At 40.2% G+C, this 27,582-nt stretch overlaps 1 protein-coding gene across 5 annotated transcripts in view; it reads left to right on the forward strand.

The window, feature by feature from the left end:
* The window catches only part of NSD3 (nuclear receptor binding SET domain protein 3), a 192,758-nt gene that overhangs the window by 151,280 nt on the left and 13,896 nt on the right, over window positions 1–27,582 (forward strand). For all 5 annotated transcript variants that reach the window (XM_089661313.1, XM_089661314.1, XM_089661315.1 and 2 more), the window contains 4 exons: window positions 248–364; window positions 5,710–5,851; window positions 12,008–12,114; window positions 23,087–23,291. In XM_089661313.1, the coding sequence (XP_089517439.1) occupies window positions 248–364; window positions 5,710–5,851; window positions 12,008–12,114; window positions 23,087–23,291 (571 nt within the window). The remainder of the gene's footprint in view (window positions 1–247; window positions 365–5,709; window positions 5,852–12,007; window positions 12,115–23,086; window positions 23,292–27,582) is intronic.

Here is a 27,582-nt window from a genome sequence, read left to right on the forward strand (position 1 = left end):
CCTCAAAGGGGTATGTCAGCACTCTGCAATCCGCTGAAATCTGAAATATCAGTTTTTCAGCATGAGCTATGTTAGGTATGCAGGTAAACTGGAGCAAGTGTTTCTTGTTACTGCTGCAATAGTCCAGACTCTTCTCCATACTGTTTTTTGATTGGCTTCCCCATGTGGTAGAAATACCGTTGACAGTTCAACAACATAAGATTATATCTGCTCCTTTCTAAGATTTGTATTTTTTGGTTCGTTTCAGGGCGAGTTTGTGAATGAATACGTAGGGGAGTTGATCGATGAGGAAGAGTGCAGACTACGCTTGAAACGAGCCCATGAAAACGGAGTCACCAACTTCTACTTGCTTACTGTCACCAAGGTGAGAGCAGATTCAGAAGCATTTATAGTATTTTGTGTACTTGTTTAGTGGATGCCTCCAGCTACTGGCTGATAATTGATTAGTGTGTTCTAGGGGCACACTAATGATGTGTTTTGTTTTTTTTCTAATTTAGCAAAAAAGATATATTCAGTGTTTTGGTACTTAGCACATAAACTCAGAGGCTCTCCATGTGCTTCAAATATTATGTCTGTTTTTTCTATGTTATGGAACAGCATTGATGATGAAGGAACAACGTTTTTAAGTCTACATGGTCATTTTTTTGGTTTTTTTTTTCAATTTGCGGTCAAAGACTGTAGCACTATTAGGCCCCCTTCACATGAGCTGACCAATCGGATCCATCTGTCAGTTTTGCAGGCGAACCCAATCGGACACTCTATTGTCCTCTGTGGAGCAGCGGGTGTAAACACACCTGTGTCTGTTTACACTCGCCTACATCCAATCTGATCCACTAAAAACAGATGGATGCGGATGCCCCTTCTATCTAGTGGATCGGATTGGATGACAGTCGGGACGAAACGGACAGGCAGTCTGTTTACATCCGACTGACTATAGAGGAGAACCGGCTGTGTCTGTGTCCGCTTTGCATAAGCGGAGTGGACATGGAACAGCCACCCGTCTGCTCAGCGGAGATCAGCGGGCAGATCCACCTCTGAGCAAGTGGACTCCTAGCAGATATATATCAAAAGGTGCATTATAATATATAATATTTTTATATAAATATATAAAATAAATAAAAATAAAACTCAATACAGTAAACTTCTAGATGAATACGGCGCTTAATTAGGCGCACGAATGAGAAGTTATATTGTACAGTCTAGAGATGTGTGGAAAGAAGTGCAGGCTTGACTTAGGTAGGTCAGCAATACAAGTGGTTAAACTTCAGACTCGTGGGTAATTTTCATAGTGAACATCCTCGTGATGTGACTCCATGCAGCAATATATAAAATGCGCACTCACCAGATGCACATAGGTTACTTGCATTAAACCAATAGGCCTCTGTAGGGGCCCCTTTAAATGGAACAGCCAGCCAGAGCAAGGATCCCTCATCTGGACACCAGCTTCACATGCAGCCACGCTTCCTCTGGGGGTCTCTGTGAGCAGTTAACTCAGAGCCAAGCAGTATATGAAAAACATATAGTGTAGTACTTTCTCAAGAAGTATTCATTTATTAAGGATAAATTTCCAAAAATATAAATTAAAAACATTCCATATCGATAATTGGAATAAGTATAACCAGTAAAGTGCACATAAGATAACATTTGGCTGCTCAGCCACTCTCCAAAATGGCCGCCCGGACCTCCGTACGGCTCCGGCGGCATGACACTCATGATGTTAGGGCTCCTCCTTGATGTGTTTCGTGCAAGAGCACGTTCTCAAAAGGGGTGTACCTATTGTCGGACGTCTAAAATCCCATTTTATACATTTAGTGCATCTGCACATGCGCGGGCGACATTTTATCAGAGTATTAGGGACAAAGCACTAATGTGCATGCACGTGCGCGCACACAGCTGGATTACAGACACTGGCAATCAGATTACCACAAACTGATCAGCATAAGATGATGAATATTAATATATATATAAGCAACTTTTAAAATGGGAAACATTCATGGCAGTAGTGTTAATGGTGTAACACAAATATAAATAACAATCTTAAAAATGGGGCAACAGCACGTGACCCTCATTGTGATTAAATGTAACAATATATATGTCTTTAATGAAAACACTGGGGATAAGGAAAAACACCAACCATTATATATATCCCCAGAGATAATATGTATAGGGAAAAGAAGGAAACCATTGTAAAAAAAAATTAAAATTAATAATTAATAGTAAAAGGCTAAATTATGTGAAGGGAGAAATAAAAATAAAAGAATCTCCCCTAAAAGTCATGGTTATGATGGAATCACAATGTGGCATCATGGGACCTAATATGTGTAAACAAAACATACGTAAAATGGAACAATTGAGTCCCATATACATCATATAAACTTAGAAATAGCATAAAAATATTATAGAATAGAATAGGAATGAACCGAATACGTCCGTATAGTAAAATATTAAGTCATATTAAAAATATATAATAAATGTCATCAGAAGTCAGTAAAATCAAATTCAAAAACCAATATCACCTCAAAACCAGATAAAAAAGATAAAATAAATAGATAACAGGTAACGCAACATCATATAGTATCATTATGTTCCAAAGGGCAGTCAAACAACCCACAGATGTGATTGTTGAATAAGGCATAGAATAAATATTTAAAACTCAGCTATTATCTGTAAAACAATTAATATCTAGATCTATATTTAACCCTAGTGGATTTAGAGATTGAATCTCATAGATCCACTTGGTTTCTAGCTGCAAAACGGCTCTGCGTCTATTAATGCCTCTCCAATGATGTCTGATCATGTCAATCTCAATAAATTTTAAAGATGAGGGATCTCTATTGTGAAAGTACCTATAGTGTTTAGATAAAGAATGCTCTTTATAGCCTCTCTTAATATTATACACATGCTCTCTGAGCCTGTCCCTCAATCTCCTTGTGGTCCTACCTACATACTGTTTGCGGCATGGGCACTCTAGTAAGTACACTACATATCTGCTGTTGCAAGAGATGAACAGAGGAATTTTATAGCTCCTTCCAGTAGTGTGGGAGACAAAAGATTTGCTCTTATTTTTCCTAATCCCATTGTACTTGCAAATCATGCATTTGTTACAGGGGTGAAAGCCTTTAATGTCAGAAAAAAATGATGTAGCAGTAGGAGGATCAATAATGTTTGGCGCTATTCTGGTTTTAAGTGGCATTGCCTTATGAAAGGTAATTTCTGGCCTATCAGGAAGTAGCTTAGACAAAATAGGGTCTGTTTTAAGCACCCCCCAATTCCTATTTATTATTTTCTTCACTTCCATGTGTTGTATGGAGAAATTGCTTATAAAAGGGCAGACTTGATTGGTTCTTTCTTTTTTAGGTTGGGATAACATCATCTCCCTATCCATACACGCAACCTGTTTCACTGTTTGGTCCAAAACGACCTCATCATACCCTTTTTCTCCAAATCTTTTCTTAAGAATAGCCACTTGTGAAAGATATGTATCTAAATCTCCACAGTTGCGTCTTATCCTCATGAATTGTCCCTTAGGTATATTGGACAACCATGAGGGGGGATGGCAGCTGTCAATGGGAATATAACTATTCCTATCAGTATTTTTAAAAAATGATTTAGTAACGACCTGTGTTCCTTGATTTATAAGGGTAAGAGTCCGCCTCATCTGGAAGGGGCTTTACAGGCCTGACTGACAGTGCCTACTAAATATATGACACCTAAGTACATACTGAGGGGGGTTACTAAACGTAGAGTGTGCAATATCTGGTACAGCTCTGCATAGAAACCAATCAGCTTCCAGGTTTTATTCTCAAAGTCTAATTGAACAAGCTGAAGTTAGAAGCTGATTGGCTACCACGTACAGCTGCACCAGATTCCGAGTGTTCCAGTTTTAGTAGATCGCCCCTATGTAACCTGCAGTCTGTCAATTGGTGAACAGTCCATACTTTCCCCAAGTCAGACAGTATGAGCAGTGTCTGCCAGCTCTGCTTTCATCCTCTCTCTACTCTAGGTTGAAAGCATTCTTGTTTAGGGAGGACTTTGTAGACTTGAAATTTTGTTTTCCCTCAAACTAAGACTAGTGCTTGTACTCTCTTATGGGCAGTCCATTAAAACGTTAGTCCATGTAAATTTCTGAAGACCTCTTCTGATGAACATTTAGCACTCATATAGCTTCATTCTTCACAATGTGTATTAAATTAAAAATTCAGCAAGATAAAGACAGCTTCCTTGTGACTGGTGTAGTGGATGGGCAGTGTTGGGAGCTCTCCGTTCTCACAGAAGGTAAAAGAGTGTAGATGGGACAATGCAGCATTTCAGGTGCATTAAGCTGATTTGTAAGATTTGTTTTGCCCCCTTCTAAGCTGAATGAAGCTTATTTTGTAATTCCAATTAGTAGTATTGGGAGAAAAGATTAACAGCCAAGTACACAAACTGTTAAACTAAATATCAGTTTTGGTAATCTGACTTCTGTTCTTTCCTTAAAAACACAAATCAATAAACCCTAAGCAGTATGAAGGGTCAGTGCTGATTGGGAAAGATGATCCAATACGCTGCCTTCTTTTAACTACTTTGCGTCAAGGGCAATTTTTTTCTTTTTCACACACTTGCTAAAAAATATTTTGCTAAAAAATGACTTAGAGCCCCAATCAATTATATTGGCTCTGTAGAGTAAAATGGTGGCTGTTGCAAATTTTATATGTAGCACGATATTTGTGCAGCTTCTTATCAAATGCACATTTTCAAGAAAAAATACACTAAAATGACTTTTAGTGCACACAAACACAATATAACACCCAATATTTTGGTAAAATATAAAAGATGAGATTGTATCAAGTAAATAGATGCTGAACATGTCTAGCCTCAACATTGTACTTGCCCATGAAATGGCAAAAAAGGTACCCAAGGGTGAAAGGGAGCTTTTTGTTTTCATTATTTGCATACATTTTATTATAAATTAATTTTGTATCTTTTTTTTTTTTGTTTATCTTTAATGCTATCTTAGGGAGGCTAATAAGCCAGTGTGGCCCTTCTCACTACTGTAAAAGTAGTTGAATGGCTGTAGAACCACCCAAATCACTTTTACTGAACAGTCGATTGCCAACTATAAAACTTATACTAAGCTCATGGCAGCAGGATGTTTATATATGGCCTTAAGTTAGTAAGTGGTTAAAGGGGATTTTTTAAAATAAAATTTTGCAAAGATGACAATACAAAACAAAATAATAAAGAGAACATTACAATAAAATCTTCAAAAGACTTGCCCTTAGATTTTGGCATACAGACAGATGATTGGACATCACCTGGCAACATCAATTTAAAGGGAGTGTATTACAAGACAAGAAAAAGAAAAGAAAACAGGCATTTATATATTACCTGGGTGTAGTGGGAGAAGTGGATCGGGGAGGAGATCCAAAGTCCCCTGATCTTATGATACTTTATTGATCAGTTAGGTGATAGAATTGTTTGCTTCCTGAAGGGGTAGTATGATTATTAGCATTATAGGTGGAAAACATTCAAATAGCTTGATGTGAAATTTCTGCGGAGGAACATATCTGAATAGGACATGTATATATAGACAGCATTTAGAGAAAAACATTTCGTTTTTCAGAGGATGAGCAGAGTACATCGTTTCAGAAGAGTCAGTTGTGCATTATTTTAATTTTCTGTTATCATCTAGCAGATTGATTGTGCCTCTTTCTGTCCGGTGAATTCCAGGATCGTATCATAGATGCTGGCCCTAAGGGGAATTATTCCCGTTTCATGAATCACAGCTGTAACCCAAACTGCGACACCCAAAAGTGGACGGTGAATGGCGATGTGAGAGTCGGACTGTTTGCGCTTTGTGACATACCTCAAGGTACAGTGATTTAACCATTTCTACCTTGCTGTATAATTTTGTAATTTGAGGTTTATTTACTGTTACTAAAAAACACATCACTTGTGTTTATTGGTTTGTTGATATAATAACACATATCTTAAATGCATCTTAGTGTTCCCCCTGCAATAAAAAAAGGTATTTCCTATAGTAGAGGTAATGTCTACCTAAAAGTTTAGTGGATCATACAGTGGCTTTTCTAACTGAGACAACCCTCATTATCATGACACAAAAAGTTATGTTTGCATATTTAACAGGTGTTTGTTTGAAAATGCCCTGGAAGAGTGAAAAAGTACTGCATTATATTTGTGGTGACACAGTGTTCATCTTGAATGAGTCCTAACCACTTCCAGTCCGGACACTTTTACCCCCTTCCTGTCCAGGCCAATTTTCAGCTTTCAGTGCTATTGCACTTTGAATGACAATTGCGTGGTCATGCAACACTGTACCCATATGAATTTTTAGCATTTTTTTGAGACAGATAAAGCGTTGGTGGTATACAGTCAGGTCCATAAATATTGGGACATCGACACAATTCTAACATTTTTGGCTCTATACACCACCACAAAGGATTTGAAATGAAACAAACAAGATGTGCTTTAACTGCAGACTGTCAGCTTTAATTTGAGGGTATTTACATCCAAATCAGGTGAACGGTGTAGGAATTACAACAGTTTGCATATGTGCCTTCCACTTGTTAAGGGACCAAAAGTAATGGGACAGAATAATAATCATAAATCAAACTTTCACTTTTTAATACTTGGTTGCAAATCTTTTGCAGTCAATTACAGCCTGAAGTCTGGAACGCATAGACATCACCAGACGCTGGGTTTCATCCCTGGTGATGCTCTGCCAGGCCTCTACTGCAACTGTCTTCAGTTCCTGCTTGTTCTTGGGGCATTTTCCCTTCAGTTTTGTCTTCAGCAAGTGAAATGCATGCTCAATCGGATTCAGGTCATGTGATTGACTTGGCCATTGCATAACATTCCACTTCTTTCCCTTAAAAAACTCTTTGGTTGCTTTTGCAGTATGCTTTGGGTCATTGTCCATCTGCACTGTGAAGCGGCGTCCAATGAGTTCTGAAGCATTTGGCTGAATATGAGCAGATAATATTGCCCGAAACACTTCAGAATTCATCCTGCTGCTTTTGTCAGCAGTCACATCATCAATAAATAGAAGAGAACCAGTTCCATTGGCAGCCATACATGCCCACGCCATGACACTACCACCACCATGCTTCACTGATGAGGTGGTATGCTTAGGATCATGAGCAGTTCCTTTCCTTCTCCATACTCTTCTCTTCCCATCACTCTGGTACAAGTTGATCTTGGTCTCATCTGTCCATAGGATGTTGTTCCAGAACTGTGAAGGCTTTTTTACATGTCGTTTGGCAAACTCTAATTTGGCCTTCCTGTTTTTGAGGCTCACCAATGGTTTACATCTTGTGGTGAACCCTCTGTATTCACTCTGGTGAAGTCTTCTCTTGATTGTTGACTTTGACACACATACACCTACCTCCTGGAGAGTGTTCTTGATCTGACCAACTGTTGTGAAGGGTGTTTTCTTCACCAGGGAAAGAATTCTTCGGTCATCCACCACAGTTGTTTTCCGTGGTCTTCCGGGTCTTTCGGTGTTGCTGAGCTCACCGATGCGTTCCTTCTTTTTAAGAATGTTCCAAACAGTTGTTTTGGCCACGCCTAATGTTTTTGCTATCTCTCTGATGGGTTTGTTTTGTTTTTTCAGCCTAATGATGGCTCGCTTCACTGATAGTGACAGCTCTTTGGATCTCATCTTGAGAGTTGACAGCAACAGATTCCAAATGCAAATAGCACACTTGAAATGAACTCTGGACCTTTTATCTGCTCATTGTAATTGGGATAATGAGGGAATAACACACACCTGGCCATGGAACAGCTGAGAAGCCAATTGTCCCATTACTTTTGGTCCCATAAGAAGTGGGAGGCACATATGCAAACTGTTGTAATTCCTACACCGTTCACCTGATTTGGATGTAAATACCCTCAAATTAAAGCTGACAGTCTGCAGTTAAAGCACATCTTGTTTGTTTCATTTCAAATCCATTGTGGTGGTGCATAGAGCCAAAAATGTTAGATTTGTGTCGATGTCCCAATATTTATGGACCTGACTGTATATTCACCACTGGGATTTTTATTTTTTTGCTATGTAAATTAAAAAGTCCAAACATTTTGAAAAAAAGTGTTTTTCTTATAAAATTTTGCAAATAGTATTTCATCATAAATCTTGGCCAAAATTTATTCCGTTATATTTTTAGTAAAAAAAAAACCAAATTAGTTTATAACCAAAAATTATAATTTTTAAACATTTTTTTTTACATTTTTTTATTTTTTTTTTATATTATTATTTATTTATTTTTTTACATACTGTCACCCTAGCAGTACAGTGTCACCATGGTGACACTGTACTACTTGTGGGGGGTGATGAAGATTTGTTTTTTGTTTACACTGATTGCTTTTACACCCATAAAGGCTGTAAAAGCAATCATTTCTCCTCTCTAGCTGCATTCTTGCAGCCATTGAGAACTACTGTGTGAACTGTGATTGGTCACAGCTTGTCACATGGTACAAGGCTGTTGTGAATATCCTTGTACCATGTGACCTCTGTGATCATTCACAGATTTAACACATAGTAAGCAATGATGTCACAAATGCTTATTACTCTGTATACTCTTGCTTATTACTCTGCATGTGATCACTGATTGGCCAATCAGTGATCACATGATCAGGACCTCGCACAGAGGTCCCGTCCGACGATCGGTGTTCCACTGTGTCCGGAGGACACAGCGGGCACCGAATCACAGTGCTGCGCGCTCCCAGGGAGCGCGCACAAGCAGGGTGCAGGGAGGCCATTTATAAACGTCCAACCGACCCTGCACTGCCACCGAGGTGGTTAAAGCCCCCTTTGTCCACTAAAGGGCCTAGAGTGTACCTCATATCCTCCAAGGAATCCTCAGATGTAAATGCCATGATCTCAGACAATTATCTCTAGCATATACTGCACTAAATGTTAGTAACACTCAGGGGTTGATTTACTAAAGGCAAATAGGCTGTGCACTTTGCAAGTGCGGTTGCTCTAGAGCTTAGTAAGTGAGGTGAAACTCTACTGACTTTAATCATCCAATCATGTGCAAGCAAAAGTGCTGTTTTTTTTTTACTTTCCTTGCATGTGATTGGGTATTCTTTGTAAAGTGAAGCTTTACCGCATTTACTAAGTTCTTTAGCAACTGCACTTGTAAAGTGAACCTGCATTTCCAAAGTGCAGTGTTTATTTGCCTTTAGTAAATCAACCACTCAGTTCACCGTCCATCCCTGTCCAGCTGCAGCAGCCTTCAGCCTCTCAGAGTTTTACAGGCTGCCTGGAACAAGGCTGGACAGTGCACCTAGGCCTTCCGCCCATACAAATACGCCAGAATCTCATGCACAAAGGCTAAACGCCAGTGTGCATGGGGCCTTACAGCTGATTTTTAGCAACAGCATAGTATAAAATTGTCAGTGTTTGCTAAAGCATAAAAAAAATGCTGCATTGCAGTTAGTTGCAGAGAATTACAATGTAACAATTTGTTTCACAATAAACCGCTGAAAAAAATGTTAAAGTGTGAAAAACCCCCAGTTTATTTACTGCAGCAACAAATGTGTGTAAATTAAACTAGTGGTTCTCAATCTTAGTGAGACCCCAGTACTTGGTCAAATTCTTTCAAATCCTTCCATGATACAACAATAAAAAAAGGGTTGATACACAATAAAAGAAAGCAACATGCGTATTTAAAGGATAAGTTTACCTTTAACCACTTCTAGACCACCCTATAGCAGAACTACTGCTACAGAGTAGCAGGGCTGCTCAAAATCACTTATATATGCCATTCCAATCATTGGAAAACATGCCAGGTTTTCAGGTGCCATGCGGCTGTATGGGTCAGGGACTTTTACCTATGGGAAACACAGGTACAACAGCCTATTCAAAAGAATTGGCTGCTGTGCCCGTGCACATACAGTGCCTTGAAAAAGTATTCATACCCCTTGAAATTTTCCACATTTTCTCATGTTACAACCAAAAACGTAAATGTATTTTATTGGCATTTTATGTAATAGACCAACACAAAGTGGCACATAATTGTGAAGTGGAAGGAAAATGATAAATGGTTTTAAAAATTGCTTAAAAATAAATACCTGAAAAGTGTGGCGTGCATTTGTATTCAGCCCCCTTTACTTTGATACCCCTAACTAAAATCTAGTGGAACCAATTGCCTTCCAAAGTCGCTTTATTAGTAAAAAAAGTCCACCCGTGTGTAATTTAATCTCAGTATAAATACAGCTGTTCTGTGAAGCCCTCAGAAGTTTGTTAGAGAACATTGGTGAACAAACAGCATTATGAAGGCCAAGAAACACAACATACAGGTCAGGGACAAATGCACGCCACACTTTTCACAGATTTATTTGTAAAAAAAAGTTTGAAAACCATTTATCATTTTCCTTCCACTTCACAATTATGTGCCACTTTGTGTTGGTCTATCACATGAAATCCCAATGAAATACATTTAAGTTTTTGGTTGTAACATGAGAAAATGTGGAAAATTTCAAGGGGTATGAATACTTTTTCAAGGTACTGTAGATGTGAACCTAGACTAATATCTTTCTGCAATAATCCCCAATCCCCAAACCAGCACCATAAATGTAAAGTGGTATTAAACCTGAAAACAAAAATGTAATAGGTTGCAGTTTACAATGTTACAAAAATCAAATGTGATTGCTTCATTCATTTTCTTTTTTTACAGAAAGGAAAATGAATGCACCCACTAAATTTGGGGATTTGGTAAACTGCAATATATTATGTTTTCTTTTTCTTATAGCAGACTCTCCCTCAGGGGCGGACTGACAACTCATGGGGCCCCTGGGCAATAGGGGATCATGGGGCCCCTGTGTCCTTGCCCAAACTCAAAAAAGCCTATGAAAAGGGTACCAGGGGCATCTCATGGGGCCCCCTACTGACCCCGGGCCCTTGGGCAGTGCCCAAGTTTCCAAATGGTCAGTCCGCCCCTGCTCCCCCTTCACTCCTTCTTGTCTTTCAGTGCTTCACTCCTAAGCATCTCCCTGGCCTACCCTTTACAACTTTCTTGCTGCTGTTTTAATATGCCAGCAACTACAGGAATGCTTCTGTGCAGGCTGCTGCTGGGAGAGGGGGCAGCATTACATAAATCTGCCGCTGGGTCCTGATCTCTAGCACATGCAGTGAAGCCTCTGAGGCAAAGTATCTATCAGCATGCATAAACAAGCTGGAAATCCACTGCTTGGAAGCAGGAAGGCCAGAAGCCAGCAATTGTGAAACACTAGTCTAAATAATCTACAGTGTTAAAGGTAGCAAAGGTATTATTGAAATGATAACTTCATTTGGCTAATAAATAGTTACTATATTGCAACCTTTCATAGTAATTAAGATTGAATATGCCTCATAATGGATTGTCAGTGTTCAGAAACATTTACTTGTAGGTATTTTTAGTTATCCACTAAAAGCAATGAATTTGACAACATTTTTGCTTAATAAGTCCCAGATACGGTGGTGAGGATTTATGTGGGAATGATATTTGTAAATCTTAGGCTCCTTGCACACAGGGCGTTTTAATAACACTGGTAACATTAGCTGTGTAAAGACACATTAAAAATGCAAGTTTTTCAGCGTTTTTTAGCGGTTTTGTATTAGCGTTTTGCTGCATTTTTTCGTGTTTGCGGTTTTTAGTTTTGTTTGAGCAGAACAAAAAGTTTTTTTGGTTAAAAAAATGTCCAAAAACGCTGGTTTGCCGTGATTTTACCACGTTTTTCCATGTTTTTCAGTATTAGAGCATTTTTACAGCTAAAATATTTCTCTAGAAACCCACTATTTCTGGGTTTTTTTTCCAGTCAAAAAACGCCCCTGCCAAAAAATGATGATTACAGTCTATGTGTGAATGGACACATAGGATAACATGCTGGGGAGTTTACTAGCTGTAGAAAAAACCGTCAAAAGCCAAAAACAGCAGCTGTAAAAATGTCCAGTGTGCATGAGGACTTAGGTGATGGAATGAAATATGAAGTAACATGTGCATTCCAAAACATTTTATGTTTCCAGGCACTGAGTTAACCTTTAATTATAACCTTGACTGTCTGGGAAACGGTCGAACGGAGTGTCATTGTGGTGCAGATAACTGCAGTGGTTTCTTGGGGGTACGACCAAAAGTAAGTGTGTCTCTCATTCTTTCAGTTATTCCACTTCATATTTTTTTGTTGATTATAAAATGTTAGATACTTACTATGGAATTCAAGCTAAGCAGGAGCTGGTAAGAAACTTTCTAGAAGTCTTAAGCAAGTCAAGTTGCACTACATTATTATTATTATTATTATACAGGATTTATATAGCGCCAACAGTTTGCTCAGCGCTTTACAATATAACGGGAGACAATCCTTGGAGCTTACAATCTAGGACTACATAGACCGATTAGTCATACAAATCTAGTTTGCAAGATACTTGTATTTTTTTTATGTGACTATAAAAGCAACAAGGTGTGCAGTTCTGGTATTCACTGAGCTGCAGATGGATCTAGCCATACATAATAAAGCCAGTCAGGTTGCCCATGCATGTGTGCCATAAGTAAAGACACAGACCAGCAAATAGTTTGGCATCTCAGCATGTTTAGGGTTCTAGGAACTGCTAACATCAATTCCATAAAACAACAAATAAAGGAGCGCTCCCAACCCTGTGGAAGTCAATAGAGTCACAATACCAGGAATAGTTAAAAATGAAAATTCACTTTAATGTTGGGTTAAAAAGCATGACATGTAGGAGTGCCAAGATTGATACATCACCAAGCCAGTGGAGAGGAGAAACACATATTCCCAGAAGCTGGAGGATGACACATGATCCCGGACACAACAGTAGGTTGCTCAGCCCAGGAGCCTCAGAACAGTGTAGAGATGTTTAATTCCTATTGCCTGGGACATGCAGTTCTGGGCTCCAGACAAGAAGTTTTGTTCTACATTTAGCCCTGCTGTGGGCTACTCTGGCGCTGGCAGAACTGTAGACAGAGAAGCCTGGCTTCTAGTCCGGCAGCACAAAACCCTCACTGCTCGGCACATGACAGCAGAGGAGAGGGTGGAGGAATGGTGTTTTTATTCAGTGAGGTTGACGTTCTGATCTCCTAACGTATCGTATTACAGCCTGTCCTAGCCCCACACTAATGATCCTCCGCAATGAAAAGCCAGCAAGGTGAGTTTTGCTTTTCTTTCCACAAGAAGTGCATACATACTTTCCTGACTTCTTCCTATTGGCTGTCAGTCCCAGGGCACTGAGCCGCCTCCAGTCCCTGCAGCATACTGCTCAGAGCTCTGATCCTCTGCTGTACCCCACCTGTAATGGACATCTCCTGGAATCTTCCTAACCAAGTGCACTGTGGTATGGGACACTCAGCATGTGCAGTACAATCACATAGGGCACACTACGCTCACCCCCCACCCCACTTATCCCCAATGTCGCCCCCCCACTATTCCCCAATGTCCCCCTCTGCTCCACTTATTCCTAATGTCCCCCCTCTCCTCCCCCCCCACTTATCTAAAACATCCCCCTCTCCTCCACGTATCCCCAATGTTTCTCCTCTCCCTTCACTAATCCCCAAAGTCCCCCTCTCGTCCCCACTTATCCTCAATGCTCCTCCTCTCTCCCCACTTATTCCCAGTGTCCCCCCCCTCTTTTCCCACTTATCCACAGGGTCCCCCCTCTTCTCCCACTTATTCCTAATGTCCCCACTCTCCCCACCACTTATTCCCAATGCCCCTCTCCCCCCCACCCCCACACGTATCCCAAATGTCCCCTTCTTCCCCACTTATCTCCAATTTTCCTCCTCTCCCTCCACTAATCCCCAGTGTTCCTCCTCTCCCTCCACTTATCCCTAATGCCCCCCCCCCTTCCCCCACTTATCCCTAATGCCATGTTATCATGATAACCAGCTTCTCTCCTTTGGTTTCACATGGTTTGAGTGCTCCCCTAGGCTTCCAATTTGCCCTCACCAGCTCTTGTTTGAGTGGCCAGGTGTATGACATAACAACCAGATTTGGGACACGTAACTTCCAGTGGATGTGCCATCTCAGTGATCCCAGTGGCTGCCACCTACACACCCTTCCCGCTGTCCTGAGGCTCCTGGACTGAGCAACCTACTGTTGTGTCCGGGATCATGTGTCATCCTCCAGCTTCTGGGAATATGTGTTTCTCCTCTCCACTGGCTTGGTGATGTATCAATCTTGGCACTCCTACACGTCATGCTTTTTAACCCAACATTAAAGTGAATTTCGCTTTTAACTATTCCTGGTCTTGTGACTCTATTGACTTCCACAGGGTTGAGAGCACTCCTGTGTTGTTGGAGTTGCCCATACTGTGGTTATGTACTTATCCCCTGTAACCTCATTGCACTTGGTATTTGCACCTTTTTTTTATCCAGGTCCTTTAATTGGAACAGGGTTATCCATTTAGCATTTAGCTGATGCAGATACTGAGGGTTGAGTGACTCTTGTGTGTTTTGTTGTACCTCTGATGTTTACACAGAATGCAGTGACTTGAACCACTAGCCTACAGGGTACTTATACCACCTTCCTGCCCAGGCCAATTTCCAGCTTTCAGCGCTCTCACACTTTGAATGAAAATTGCACGGTCATACAACATTGTACCCATATAAACTTTTTAGCATTTTTTTGTGACAGATAGAGCTTTATTTTGGTGGTATTTAACCACTTAAATAAACAGGTCCAAAAGAGAATCTACCCTCTTTTACCAAATAATCTACCTATATGTATAACAACAAAACTTTCCCCATATAGTTATATATATAGTAAACTAACACAAAATCATAAAGTCCAGTGTCTCAGTGATCAAAACCAAATCATAAAAGTCCAGTGTCTCGATAATCAAAAATTGGTAGAACTAAGAAAGATGTATTCCTTGCAGTGTTGATTGTGTTCAATGATTTTTGTGAAAAACCTCAAAAATAAAGAAACTCACAATAGTGCATTACCATAACATAATCCAAAAAAAAAAAAAAAATAAATAAAAAAAAAAAAAAAAAAAAATATATATATATATATATATATATATATATATATATACACACCTATATATACGCATACATGCAAACACAAATGTGTATCACAAAATTGTGCAACACTAAGTGATATAAAATTAGTGAAACACTTGTGAAAACCTTCCAAATAGGTAATAAAACACTCGTGCTCAAAAATTATAAAATCCTGAAGTGATCCACTCAGTGAGATTCCTACCCACACGTGACACTTCTAGTGAGTAAGGCCAATATACCCTTACCAACAATAGAAAGAACCCACGCCTTAATAGTATAATTTGTAGAAATCCTCCAAAGGAACTTTCTCCTCCTCTCCTCCTTCACTTATTGTTAGGATAATGTTATAATGCCATCCACTTTCACAGGTCTATGAAGCATGACGTACCTCCATGTATATTCAGAGTAGTAACATTTTAATGAATCTGCTTGCATTTAAAATTAGAATTTGCGATATGGACAAACCCCACTATGTGGGGATTACCAGGCAGTTCCCACAGTTTCCCAGGCAGTTCACACACGAGTATCCAGCGATTCCCCAACAAAGATGGCCGCTGTAACACTTCCGGTTCCTGCTCCTTGCGTATGACGTCACTTCCTCTTGACGCGTTTCGTCACATCCGGGACTTAATCATAAGAGAGAGAGACGTCCTGACACCTGGCCGCAATAAGTACCGCTCCTCAATTGACTGACGATACTCTGATCGCCATATTGGAACAGGGAAACATCGCCCTTACTAAACCGCACAGCCTACCAACAGGAAATGAGCTCCCTATACAATCGGAAACTAGGAGCATATCTAGTGGGACCGCATACAATATAACACCTATATCCAATAATCCAAATCCAGAAAATTACATTAATGTATATCTTAACTAATCATGATTTCACATTGAATACAACTAATGAATTAAAACATTGATAAAAACATTATTTTATTTAATATCCCCTACTTTCTGTATATCCTGACAAACATCTCATATAGTAAACTATATCTAGACTAATAGCTACTCCCTTAGCACCCCCTGCTGGTCACGATAAATATTATCATCTCATCTAAAATATAAATATCCTACTAAATAGCACATAAAGTTATGATTAATTTTAAATATGAATTGTTTCTTTTTTAACCTAAAAAGCTAGGAGAATATTTATTTTAAATTATTTATATAATTAACTACATTAAAATTAAAACTAAAATAAAATAAAATTACAACAGAACATTTAAAAATTAGAAATAAAGCAATTAAGGTCTAAATCCACATTTAATCCTCTAGGTCTAAGTGTTCTTAATTGGAATATCCAGAATGTTTCATTTTGTGATAAAATTTTAATTTTATCACTCCCTCTCCAGTGAGCTTCTATAGAGTCAATACCACAGAATTTAATGGTCCCTGGATCACAATTATGGGTATCCCTAAAATGTCTCGAGAGACAGTGGTCTTTTTTACCTTTTCTAATGTTATTAACATGTTCGCTCAATCTTTTATGAAGGGGTCTTGACGTTCTGCCCACATATTGTAAGTGGCATGGACATTCTAATAAGTATGTAACAAATGTCGAATTACAAGAAATAAACTTTTTTATTTCAAAACTCTTTCCTGTATTTTGGGAAGTAAATTCTTTAATAGATCTATTATAAATACCTGTTGTTTTACATATGTAACATTTTTTACAGGGGTAAAATCCTTTAAGATTAAACATATTCATCTTCTTTTTCCTGGGGGGAGAAATTACATTTTTTACTAAAATATCCCTTAAATTGTTTGTTCTCCTATAGATAAAAGTAGGTTTTTCCGGTATTATCTGGCCCAAAATTCTATCCTTTTTAATAATTGGCCAGTGTTTATTGAAAATAGATTCTATCTCTTTATATTGGCAATTATAACTCGATATAAACGCATAATCCACCCTTTTATTTTACTCTTTTTTTTGTTTAGATTGATAACTCACTTTTTGATCTCCAATATAATTCTTACTAATTTCAAACCTAATTTTTTCTAACTTAGTAGGATCATAACCTTTCTGGACAAACCTGTCCTTAATTAACTCTGATTGTTCTATATAATCCTTCAGTCTGGAACAATTCCTCATGATTCTAACAAACTGATTTTTAGGTATACCATGTATCCAAATAGGGTGGTGACAGCTATTAATCGGTATAAAGCCATTTCTGTCTGTTTCCTTAAAATATGTTTTAGTAAAAAGAGAGTCGTTTTCTTTAAAAAATATTAAGATCTAAAAAATTAATCGACATAAGATCCACCGTAAACGAAAACCCTAAATTATATTCGTTATTCTCTAAGATTAAAAAGAACTCTTTTAATGATTGTAGGGAACCTTCCCACATAACCAAAATATCATCAATATAACGTTTCCACAGTATGAGTTCCTTCCTTCTATTTTTAAAAATGTCCTTCTCCTCCCATTTTGCTAAAAATATATTGGCAAGGCTGGGCGCAAACTTTGCGCCCATTGCAACCCCTTTTTTTTGTATAAAAAATTCTCCATTATACCAAAAATAGTTCTTATCTAAACAGAATTCAAGTAGCTGGATGATAAACTTTCTCTGCTTAATATGAAGATCAGAGAAGTTTTTCAAAGCCCATTTGATGGCTTTAATGCCATCATTATGTCTGATATTCGCATATAAAGCATTAACATCAATTGTAACCAACAGAGTTTCCTTAGTAATTCTCATATTATTCACTATATTGATGACATCACTACTATCCTTTAAATATGAGGGCATTTTTTTCACTATTGGCTGTAAATAAAAATCAATGTATTCACCCGTTCTTGAGTGTAAAGAACCAATCCCATTAATTATTGGTCTACCCGGGGGATTGGTCAAATTTTTATGAATTTTCGGTAAATAATAAATAATTGGTGTTTTGCAATGATTAGGAATCAAATATCTACCTTCTTTCTCTGTTACAATACCATTCTTTCTGCTTCCTTCACTAGATTATGGAGCGTTTTTTTGTACAACTTGACTGGATTATTTTTAATTTTCATATACGTTTCCTGATCATTTAACATGTGTTCCATTTCTTTTTCATATGCAGATCTATCTAAAACCACCACCCCTCCCCCCTTATCTGCAGGTCTGATAACAATATTTTTCTTTTCTTTTAGAGATTTCAATCCTAATTGGAAGGCTTGATCTTCCTGATATTTTTTCCTTTCCACCTCTGTTAGTGTGGGTAGGAATCTCACTGAGTGTGGGTAGGAATCTCACTGAGTGGATCACTTCAGGATTTTATAATTTTTGAGCACGAGTGTTTTATTACCTATTTGGAAGGTTTTCACAAGTGTTTCACTAATTTTATATCACTTAGTGTTGCACAATTTTATGATACACATTTGTGTTTGCATGTATGCGTATATATAGGTATATATATATATATATATATATTTTTTTTTTTTTTTTTTTGATTATGTTATGGTAATGCACTATTGTGAGTTTCTTTATTTTTGAGGTTTTTCACAAAAATCATTGAACGCAATCAACACTGCAAGGAATACATCTTTTTTAGTTCTACCAATTTTTGATTATCGAGACACTGGACTTTTATGATTTGGTTTTGATCACTGAGACACTGGACTTTATGATTTTGTGTTAGTTTACGTATATAACTATATGGGGAAAGTTTTGTTGTTATACATATAGGTAGATTATTTGGTAAAAGAGGGTAGATTCTCTTTTGGACCTGTTTATTTGATTTTAAGCTTTCAGGGGTTGAAAGTTTTTTCCAATTTGAAATCAGTGTAGGTTTAAGGGTGTTTTTGGATATCATTTTCACATTGTATTTATAAGTATTTAATCACCTCTGGGTTTTTTATTTTTTCTTAAACAAACCAAAAACCACTGAAAATTTTGAAAATTTTTCTTAGTTTTTGTTATAAAAGTGACAGGCACTGTTAGGCGGCACTGATGCACACTGATAGGCAGCACTGACTGGCACTGATAGGCAGCACTGATAGGTGGCACTGATTGGCAGCACTGATATGTGGCACTGATTGGCATTGATAGGTGGCACTGACTGGCACTGATGGGTGACACTGAAAGGCAGCTTAGATGGGCACTGATATGTGGCATTCATGTGCACTGGTAGGCACTGATATGGCACTGATGGGCACTGGCACGAGGCACTGATTAGCACTGACACAAGGCACTGACAGGTGGCACTGCTGGGGCTACACTGATCATCAGGGCACACTGATCATCAGTGCCCTGATGATCAGTGTAGATGTCCGCGGAAAGCCGATTACCGGCTCTCCTCTCCTCTTGAGAGGAGAGCCGGCATTTCACTGTTTACAGCTGATCACATGTAAACAGGGAAATGCCGGTTATCGGCATTTCAGCTCGAGAGGAGAGAAATGCCGATAACCAGCATTTCCCTGTTTACATGTGATCAGCTGTGATTGGACACAGCTGATCACATGACCGAGCCGACATCTTCGGCTCTTTCCGTGATCGGTGACTCGCTGTGTCCGAGAGACACAGCGCACCACTGATCGCCGCGCTGTGCAATCCCTGAGCCGCGCATGCGCAGTGAGAATGGAAGGACGTCATATGACGTCCTCCCAGAACGAAAGAACCACCTTGCACCTGTCATATTACTATATGGCGGGCGGTGGTTAAAATGTAGTGCATTACTCATGTATTGTGCACCCCCGTACATATCTTTGCTTCAGTGTCTTCCTTCCAGCAAGATATCATCCACAAAACCTCTGAGCTTCTTGCCAAAATCTTCTGAACTGGGGCTGCACATGAATAGTACACGCTCCATTCAATCCTATGGAGAATTCCTACTCCACTAGAGCATGGAGCTCAAAATCTTCATAGCATTGACTGGAGGTACTGTGAAGACGATTTAACTAATAGCTTGGTGGCTTCATGGGTGATATCTTCTGGATCACGGACAGGTGAGGAAAAACTGTCAGGAAGGCGATTGTTCTGGACTTTAATACTGAAAATTTATAGATAGGCAACTCCTATCGTCATATTGATTAGTAGTTCCAAATAATAATAACTACTGCAGCAGGTAACAGACACAAAAAGATACACTCAGCATATTTCTAGCTAACTGTTCTCTTTATTCAGCACATTTGAAGTTTTTTCATACACATGATTACTTAGGTATTATTATTATACAGGATTTATATAGCACCAACAGTTTTCGCAGTGCTTTACAATGTGAGGGCAAACAGTACAGTTACAATACAATTGAATACAGGAGGAATCAGAGAGCCCTGCTTGTTAGTGCTTACAATCTAAAAGGGGAGGGACAAGCGATACAAAAGGTATTAACTGTGTGGGATGAGCCAATGAAGAAAATACATGTACAGTTGTTAGGTGGAGGCAGGATATGCTTCTCTGAAGAGAAACATTTTCAGGGATCACCTAAAACAGAGTAGGAGATAGTCGGACAGATTGGGTTAGGGAATTCCATAGGATGGGTGTGGCTTGGGAAAAGTCCTGCAGGCAGGCATGGGAGAAAATGACAAGGGAACTAGAAAGCAGGAGGTCTTGTGAGGAACGAAGGGAGTGATTTGGTTGGTATTTTTAGACTAGGTTAGTGATGTAGCTGGGGGCCGAGCTGTAGATGGCTTTGTAAATTATTGTAAGTATTTTGAATTTAATTTGTTGGAGAGAATGGCAGAGAGGGGTAGTAGAAACTGAACAGCTGGTAAGGTGGATGAGTCTGGCAGCAGCATTCTTGATGGACTGGAGGGGGAATAGCCTATGTAAAGGTAAGTCAATGAGGAGGGAGTTGCAGTAGTCTAGGTGAGAGATAACCTGGGATTGAATAAGAAGCTTTGTGGTGTCATTGGTTAGGAAGGGGCATATTTTGAAGATGTTGCTGAGATTGAGACGCAAGCTTTGAAAGGTGATTGGATGTGGGGCCGAAAGGAGAGTTCAGAGTCCATAATTACACCTAGCACCCTGGCATGCGGGGCTGGGTTGATGGTTGTGCCAATGATCTTGACAGAGAAGTAAGGGGAGGGGGCATGTGGGGGAAGAAATATTAGGAGCTCAGTTTTGGATAGATTGAGGTTGAGGAAGTGGTGTGACATCCAGGCTGACATGTCAGTCAGTAAATTAGTGATACGTGAGGAGACTTGTTGTGAGCTGAGGGGTAGAGATAGATGTGGGTGTCGTCAGCGTAGAAATGATATTGAAAGCCATGGGAGCCTACCAGCTGACCCAGGGAGGAGGTGTAGATTGAGAATAGGAGAGGTCCAAGAACAGAACCTTGGGGGGCCCTAACTGAAGAAGCGAGAGGAGAGGAGGAAGTAGAATTGTAAGTGACACTGAAGGTGTGGTGGGATAAGTTGGATGAGAACCAACAAAGAGCACAGTTACGGATACCAAGGGAGTAAAGTTTTTTGAGGAGAATGGGGTGGTCAACCGTATCAAGGGCAGTTGAGAGGTCCAGAAGTGGGAGTACAGAATAGTGCCCATTGGTTTTTGCTGTTAGTAAATTGTTTGTGAGGAGAGCAGTTTCTGTGGAGTGTTGAAGGCGAAACCCAGACTGAAGGGGATCAAGAAGGTTATTCTTGATGAGGTGATCACTCAGTTGGTTAAAGACCAGGCGTTCAAAGAGTTTGGAGGAATCGGGGAGCAAAGAGATGGGGCCTAGGTTGCTAAGATTGGTGGGGTCCAAGGAAGGCTTTTTAAGTATGTAGGTGACTAGTGGATGGTTTAGGGTGTTGGGAAAGGTGCCAGAATAGAGGGAGAGATTGAAGATGTGTGTTAGATAGAGCCAGAGGGTGACCGCAGTATTTAAGAGGGAATAGGGGTATCAAATTAATATTACAATTGTACTTTTATGGTAACAAGAGTTGTTACATAGGCAGACTAATTTCTAATCAGGACTTGAAAGAATGCAAATGTAATGAAAACATTATTAGTGCCATGTGCACAACGAGTGCAGTGTACAATACATAGGCAAAGTATACAAAATAGAATACAATTTTATATAGAATTTACAAATTTCCTTTACATGATACAATATGAGTGCAACTGCACTAAAGGTTCAGTTATCTTTCAAGGTAATGGTAAACATTACCTTGGAATGGTAAACATTCCTACCTGCTCCTTGTTTTTCACATGCATAAGATGTGCTTTTAATATGTAGTTTAATGGTGTCATTTGTTGTCCTGTACACAAATTCTATTATAGTTCAAATCTTCACATTACCGTGTCATCGTTTTTTTTTGTGGCATGGCTCTGCACAGGTTAATGCATGTCTGTCTGTAATATGAGATCAGACACTTCCTGTGAAGAAGCTACATGTCGCACAATCCCTGGGTCTCACGGTCCAGTGGGCTTGCAGGTGATAACTACATAGTATTTAGGTCTGGCACAGACACAAGCAGGCAGAGCATTCACAGACACATAGAGAACTCAATCTCACTCATGCAGTTGGGAGATTATGTATTTTATCACAATAGCAAATCATAATATTCCCGAAGCACACGTTCATGGATATGGCTGTAAGGTTTAGCTGGTACTACAGTGATCACAGGCTGGGAACCTAGTACACTTGATGTAAAGAAATGTCATGAGCACACCAAGGATTCCTCAGACAGGTCCAAAGTTTTATTCCATGGTCACATAGTGTAAAAAAGGCAACGTTTCGGAGCCACGCAGGGCCTCTTCGTCAGGTAAGTGACCAACACTTATCACATTAGCACTCCCACATTTGTGATGCAACACAGAGAGGATGGATTTGATGCTGTGTGATCCGGAACAGGAGGTTGTCCTGTTCCCTTGGTGCATGAGGGGCAAGCTGGCTGCAGCAATACATGGACATAGGGGAATCGATCAGCTATAACACTACAAACTGCAGCCACAACATGTGAGCCCATCATTACAAGGTAAAGCAAACAAACAACACAGGAAATATAACTACACTAATACCTAGTTAAAACAACAAACAAACAAACAAACAAACCTCTCTCAGATTTTAAAAAAGCAGACATCACAATTCTAAATCAGAATGTACTAGTGCTACCTCTCTATTGTCTTTAGTACATTGTTATAATCTATAAAGTATTGTGTTTCTTCATTCTGCAGACAGCTTGTGCTACAGCAACAGAAGAAAAGGCCAAAAATGCCCGCTTGAAAGCAAAGAAACGCAAAATCAAAACTGAGCAGAAACAGATGCATGAAGATTTCTGTTTCCGCTGTGGTGATGGAGGGGAGCTGGTGATGTGTGATAAGAGAGACTGTCCTAAAGCTTATCACCTCCTCTGCCTTAACCTGACACAGCCTCCCTACGGTGAGCCTTGGTATTTAGAAATATGTAATATTTGTGCTTGTATATATACACTGATCAGCCAGAGCATTATGACCACTGACAGGTAAAATAAATAACATAGATTATCTCGTTACAATGGCATCTGAAAGTGGGTGGGATATATTAGGCAGCAAGTAACTATGTTGTTGCTGAAGTTGATGTGTTGGAAGCAAAAAAAATGGGCAAGTGTAAGCATTTGAGCAATTTTGACAAGGGTCACATTGTAATGGCTAGTTGACTGGATCAGGGCAACTTAAAAACTGCAATTCATGTGGGAAGTTTCCGGTCTGCAGTGGTCAGGACCTATTAAAAGTTGTCCAAGGATGGAAAACTGAAAAACTGGCAACAGGTTCATGGGCGTCAAGGCTCATTGATCCACATGGGGACCAAAGACTGGCCTGTGTAGTCTAGTCCAATAGAAGAGCTACTGTAGCTCAAATTGTTGAAAAAATTAATGCTGGTTCCAATAGAAAGGTGTCAGAACACACATTGCATCACAGTTTGTTGTGTATGGGGCTGCATAGCCGCATACCTGTCATGGTGCCCATGCTCACCTGTGTCCACAGCCAAAATTTCCCTCTAATGGGCACGTGATCAAAACGGGACCACAGAGGTACAGAAGAAGGTATCTTCATGGTGTTGACTTGATCTCCAAAATCTCCAGATCTCAATCCAATCTGGAGGAATGTGCTGGGAAAACAAGTCAGATTGATAGAGGCCCCACCTTGCAACTTACAAGTTGTATATCCTCCTGTGTTTCCCAGTTACTGAGTGTATGTGTTCTTACCCTTACCTAATATTAGGTTGTGTATGTCATGCTCTGTTTGCTCTTCCTGGGTGTATTCTCCTGTATTTCTAATCACTGGGTGTATGTGTGTCTTCATCATGCATTGCTAGAATGCAGAACTACACAAACATAATTTCAGTATATATATTAACCACTTGGCCTCCAGAGGATTTACCCCCCTTCCTGACCAGGGCATTTTTTGTGATACGTTGTTACATTAACTTAACTGACAATTGCGCGGTGATGCAACGCTGCACCCAAATGAAATTTATGTCCTTTTTTTCCCCACAAATGGAGCTTTCTTTCAGTGGTATTTGATCGCCTCTGTGGTTTTTATTTTTTGCGCTATAAACAAAAAAAGACTGACGATTTTGAAAAAAAAAATATTTTGGACTTTTTTCTATAAAAAATATCCATTAAAAAAATTTTAAAAATCACATTTCGGCATAAATTTAGGCCAATATGTATTCTGCTACATGTCTTTGTTAAAAATAAATCCCAATACGTGTAAATTAATTGGTTTACGTGAAAGTTATAGCGACTACAAATGGCGGTATATATATACTGGAATTTTTTTTCTTTATATATACTAGTAATGGCGGTGATTAGCGACCTATAGTGGGACTGCAGGACTGCGGCGGGCATTCTGATACTGGAGGGTAACTGACTGACATTGACATCCCCAGTAACACTAATACAGTGATCAGTGCTAATAAAAAGCACGGATACTGTACTAATGACACTGGGCAGGAAGGGGTTAAAATCTGGGGCGATCAAGAGGTTAACTGTGTGCTGTGTGTTTCATATTGTGTGCTGTGTGCGGTGTTTTACTGTGTAAGCATGCTGTTTTGTATTGCTCTGCTGGTTCTGACAGGGGAGAGATCTGTATTGTTTACATACAGACCACTCCCCTGTCAATGTTCCTCTGCATTCGCTGGGTGCTGGCGGGGAACCTCTGGCAGGGACCCGGTGATCGACAGCTGTAGCCGCCAATGGCGGCGTGGGTAGGAAATAAAAAATCACATAGATATATATATATTTGATTTTGCGCAGCCCTGCCGCCCTGTAGCAGTAGTTCTGCTATAGGACGGTCGGGAAGTGGTCAAACATCTATTTTTTGTGGGAAAACTCTGTTTTAATAACTTCAGCTCTCACTCCTGTATACACCCCCTCAGGAGTAGGAAAAAATTGCATTTCTGATATGAGCCTATTTCTTTGGCAATCCATTTGTCATTACTTAAAGAATAACTCCATCTTTTATCACCAAGAACAGTGTACACCTAACAGTGGTTACCGCTCCCCCTACCAACATAGATAAAATAAAAAAGTTGGCTATACACCAGTTGGAAAGAGCACACAGATGGCACAAACACCCAGCGCATTATCCAAGGTTTATTAAAACTTCCTTCAGCTCTGAGGAAAGGGACATGTCCCCAAAACGCGTCATGGCTGACCGCACCACCAGACGGACACTCTGCCATCATTTTGGGCCATCCCTGTGGCTTTACAGGCTTTTTTTGTGAGCATGTTTTTTATCTTTTTAACCACTTACCCTCCAGAGGATTTCCCCCCCTTCCTGACCAGGACATTTTTTGTGTTACGGCGCTGCGTTACTTTAACTGACAATTGTGCGGTCATGCAACACTGCACCCAAATGAAATGTGTGTCTTTTTTTCCCAGGAATTGAGCTTTCTTTTGGTGCGGTTTTAATTTTATGCGCTATAACAAAAAAAAAAAGACCAACAATTTTGAGAAAAAAAACAATATTTTTGACTTTTGCTATTAAATTTGTCCAGTAAAAAAGAAAAAAATCTAATTTCGTCATAAGTTTAGGCCAAAATGTATTCTGCGACATGTCTTTGCTAAAAAAAAAAATCCCAATATGTGTAAATTAATTGGTTTACATGAAAGTTATAGCATTTACAAATAGCGATATAGATACCGGGACTGCGGCGGACATTCTGACACTGGGGTGTAGAGTCTACAAATGGTGGTATATATACTGGAATTTTTTTTTATACCAATAATGGCGGCAGTCAGCGACTTACAGTGGGACTGCCGAACTGTGGCGGGCATTCTGACACTGGGAAAGAACTGGCTTGGTGTCACTGACATCCCCAGTGATACCAATACAGTGATCAGTGCTAAAAAAAAGCATTGATACCGTACTAATGGCACAGGGGAGGAAGGTGTTAACATGAGGGGCGATCAAAGGGTTAACTGTGTGCTCGGAGTGTTTTAGTGGGGGGGCGGTGTGTTGGTGCTTCACTGTGCCCGAGTCGACAAGGAGGAGGACTGCTAGGAAACAAAGCAGCCCTCCTCCCCGTCGGAGATCCTCGGTAATCACCAGGCGCCGGCGGGTAATCACCGGCCGGGACCTGGTGATCGACAGCCACGGCCGCGAATGGTGGCGGGGGGTATAGCGCACGTGTGCTTCGAACTAGAACTGCAAAATCATGTATATATACGTGATTTTGCACACCCCTGCTGCCCTGTAGAAGTATATCTGTGTCAGGGCAGGAGCTGAGGAACGGACAGGCAGGCCTAACAATGTAACGCACTGGCTGACGACAACCACCACCCACAGACCGAAGTCCCTCAGGGCGCGGAGTCTAAGTCCCAGGCTGCCCTTCACCAGGGCCCCTGATGGTGGGGATGGACTTGACACAGCCAGGAACCAGGTCGCGGCCCCCGAGACACCTCAGCTGCGGTAATGGCCGCCGCCAATGGCGTGTAGCTGGTGGAAGAGACAAAAGAGTAGTCAGACAAGCCGGGGTCAACAACAACAGGACAAAACAGTACAGGACAGCAGACGAGAATCACAGGACACGAGCCGGGTTCAGCAACAGAGGGTCAGATCAAAGGAGAATACAAAGAATAGTCAAGTCACAAGCCGAATAGATACCAGGAGAGTCACGAGAGTCAGAACAGAGTAATAGCAACACAAAGACACAAGACACAAGTGCAAAGAGCATGTGCGGGCCACAGGTTTATATGTCATCAGCCACACCCCTCTGGGGGATGGACCACAGAAACCTGAAGGCATAAAAGGATTCCCATCATGCACAGCAGAATCCAAGATGGACGCCAGCACATGGAGTAACATAACCTCAGGGAAAAGGTAGGACCTTGACAGTACCTCCTCCTCAAGGGCCCCTCCCCCTCCGCGGCTCAACAAAAGGTTTCTGAGGAAAGCGGGTATGAAAAGCGCGGAGGAGGGCAGGAGCATGGACATCCGCGGAAGGAACCCAGGAACGCTCCTCGGGACCATAACCACGCCAATGAACCAGGAACTGTAATCGACCGCGCACCAATCGAGAGTCCAGGATCTGGCTCACCTCATACTCCTCATGACCGTCAACCCGGACAGGACGAGGCCGAGGAAGAGAGGTAGTGAAGCGATTGCAGATCAGAGGTTTCAACAGAGAAACATGAAAGATATTGGAGATGCGCATCCCAGACGGAAGGGCAAGGGCATAGGCCACC

This window comes from Staurois parvus, unplaced genomic scaffold (genome assembly GCF_062004578.1).
Source record: "Staurois parvus isolate SC_StPar_1 unplaced genomic scaffold, SC_StPar_1.0 ptg001328l, whole genome shotgun sequence".
Taxonomy (NCBI): domain Eukaryota; kingdom Metazoa; phylum Chordata; class Amphibia; order Anura; family Ranidae; genus Staurois; species Staurois parvus.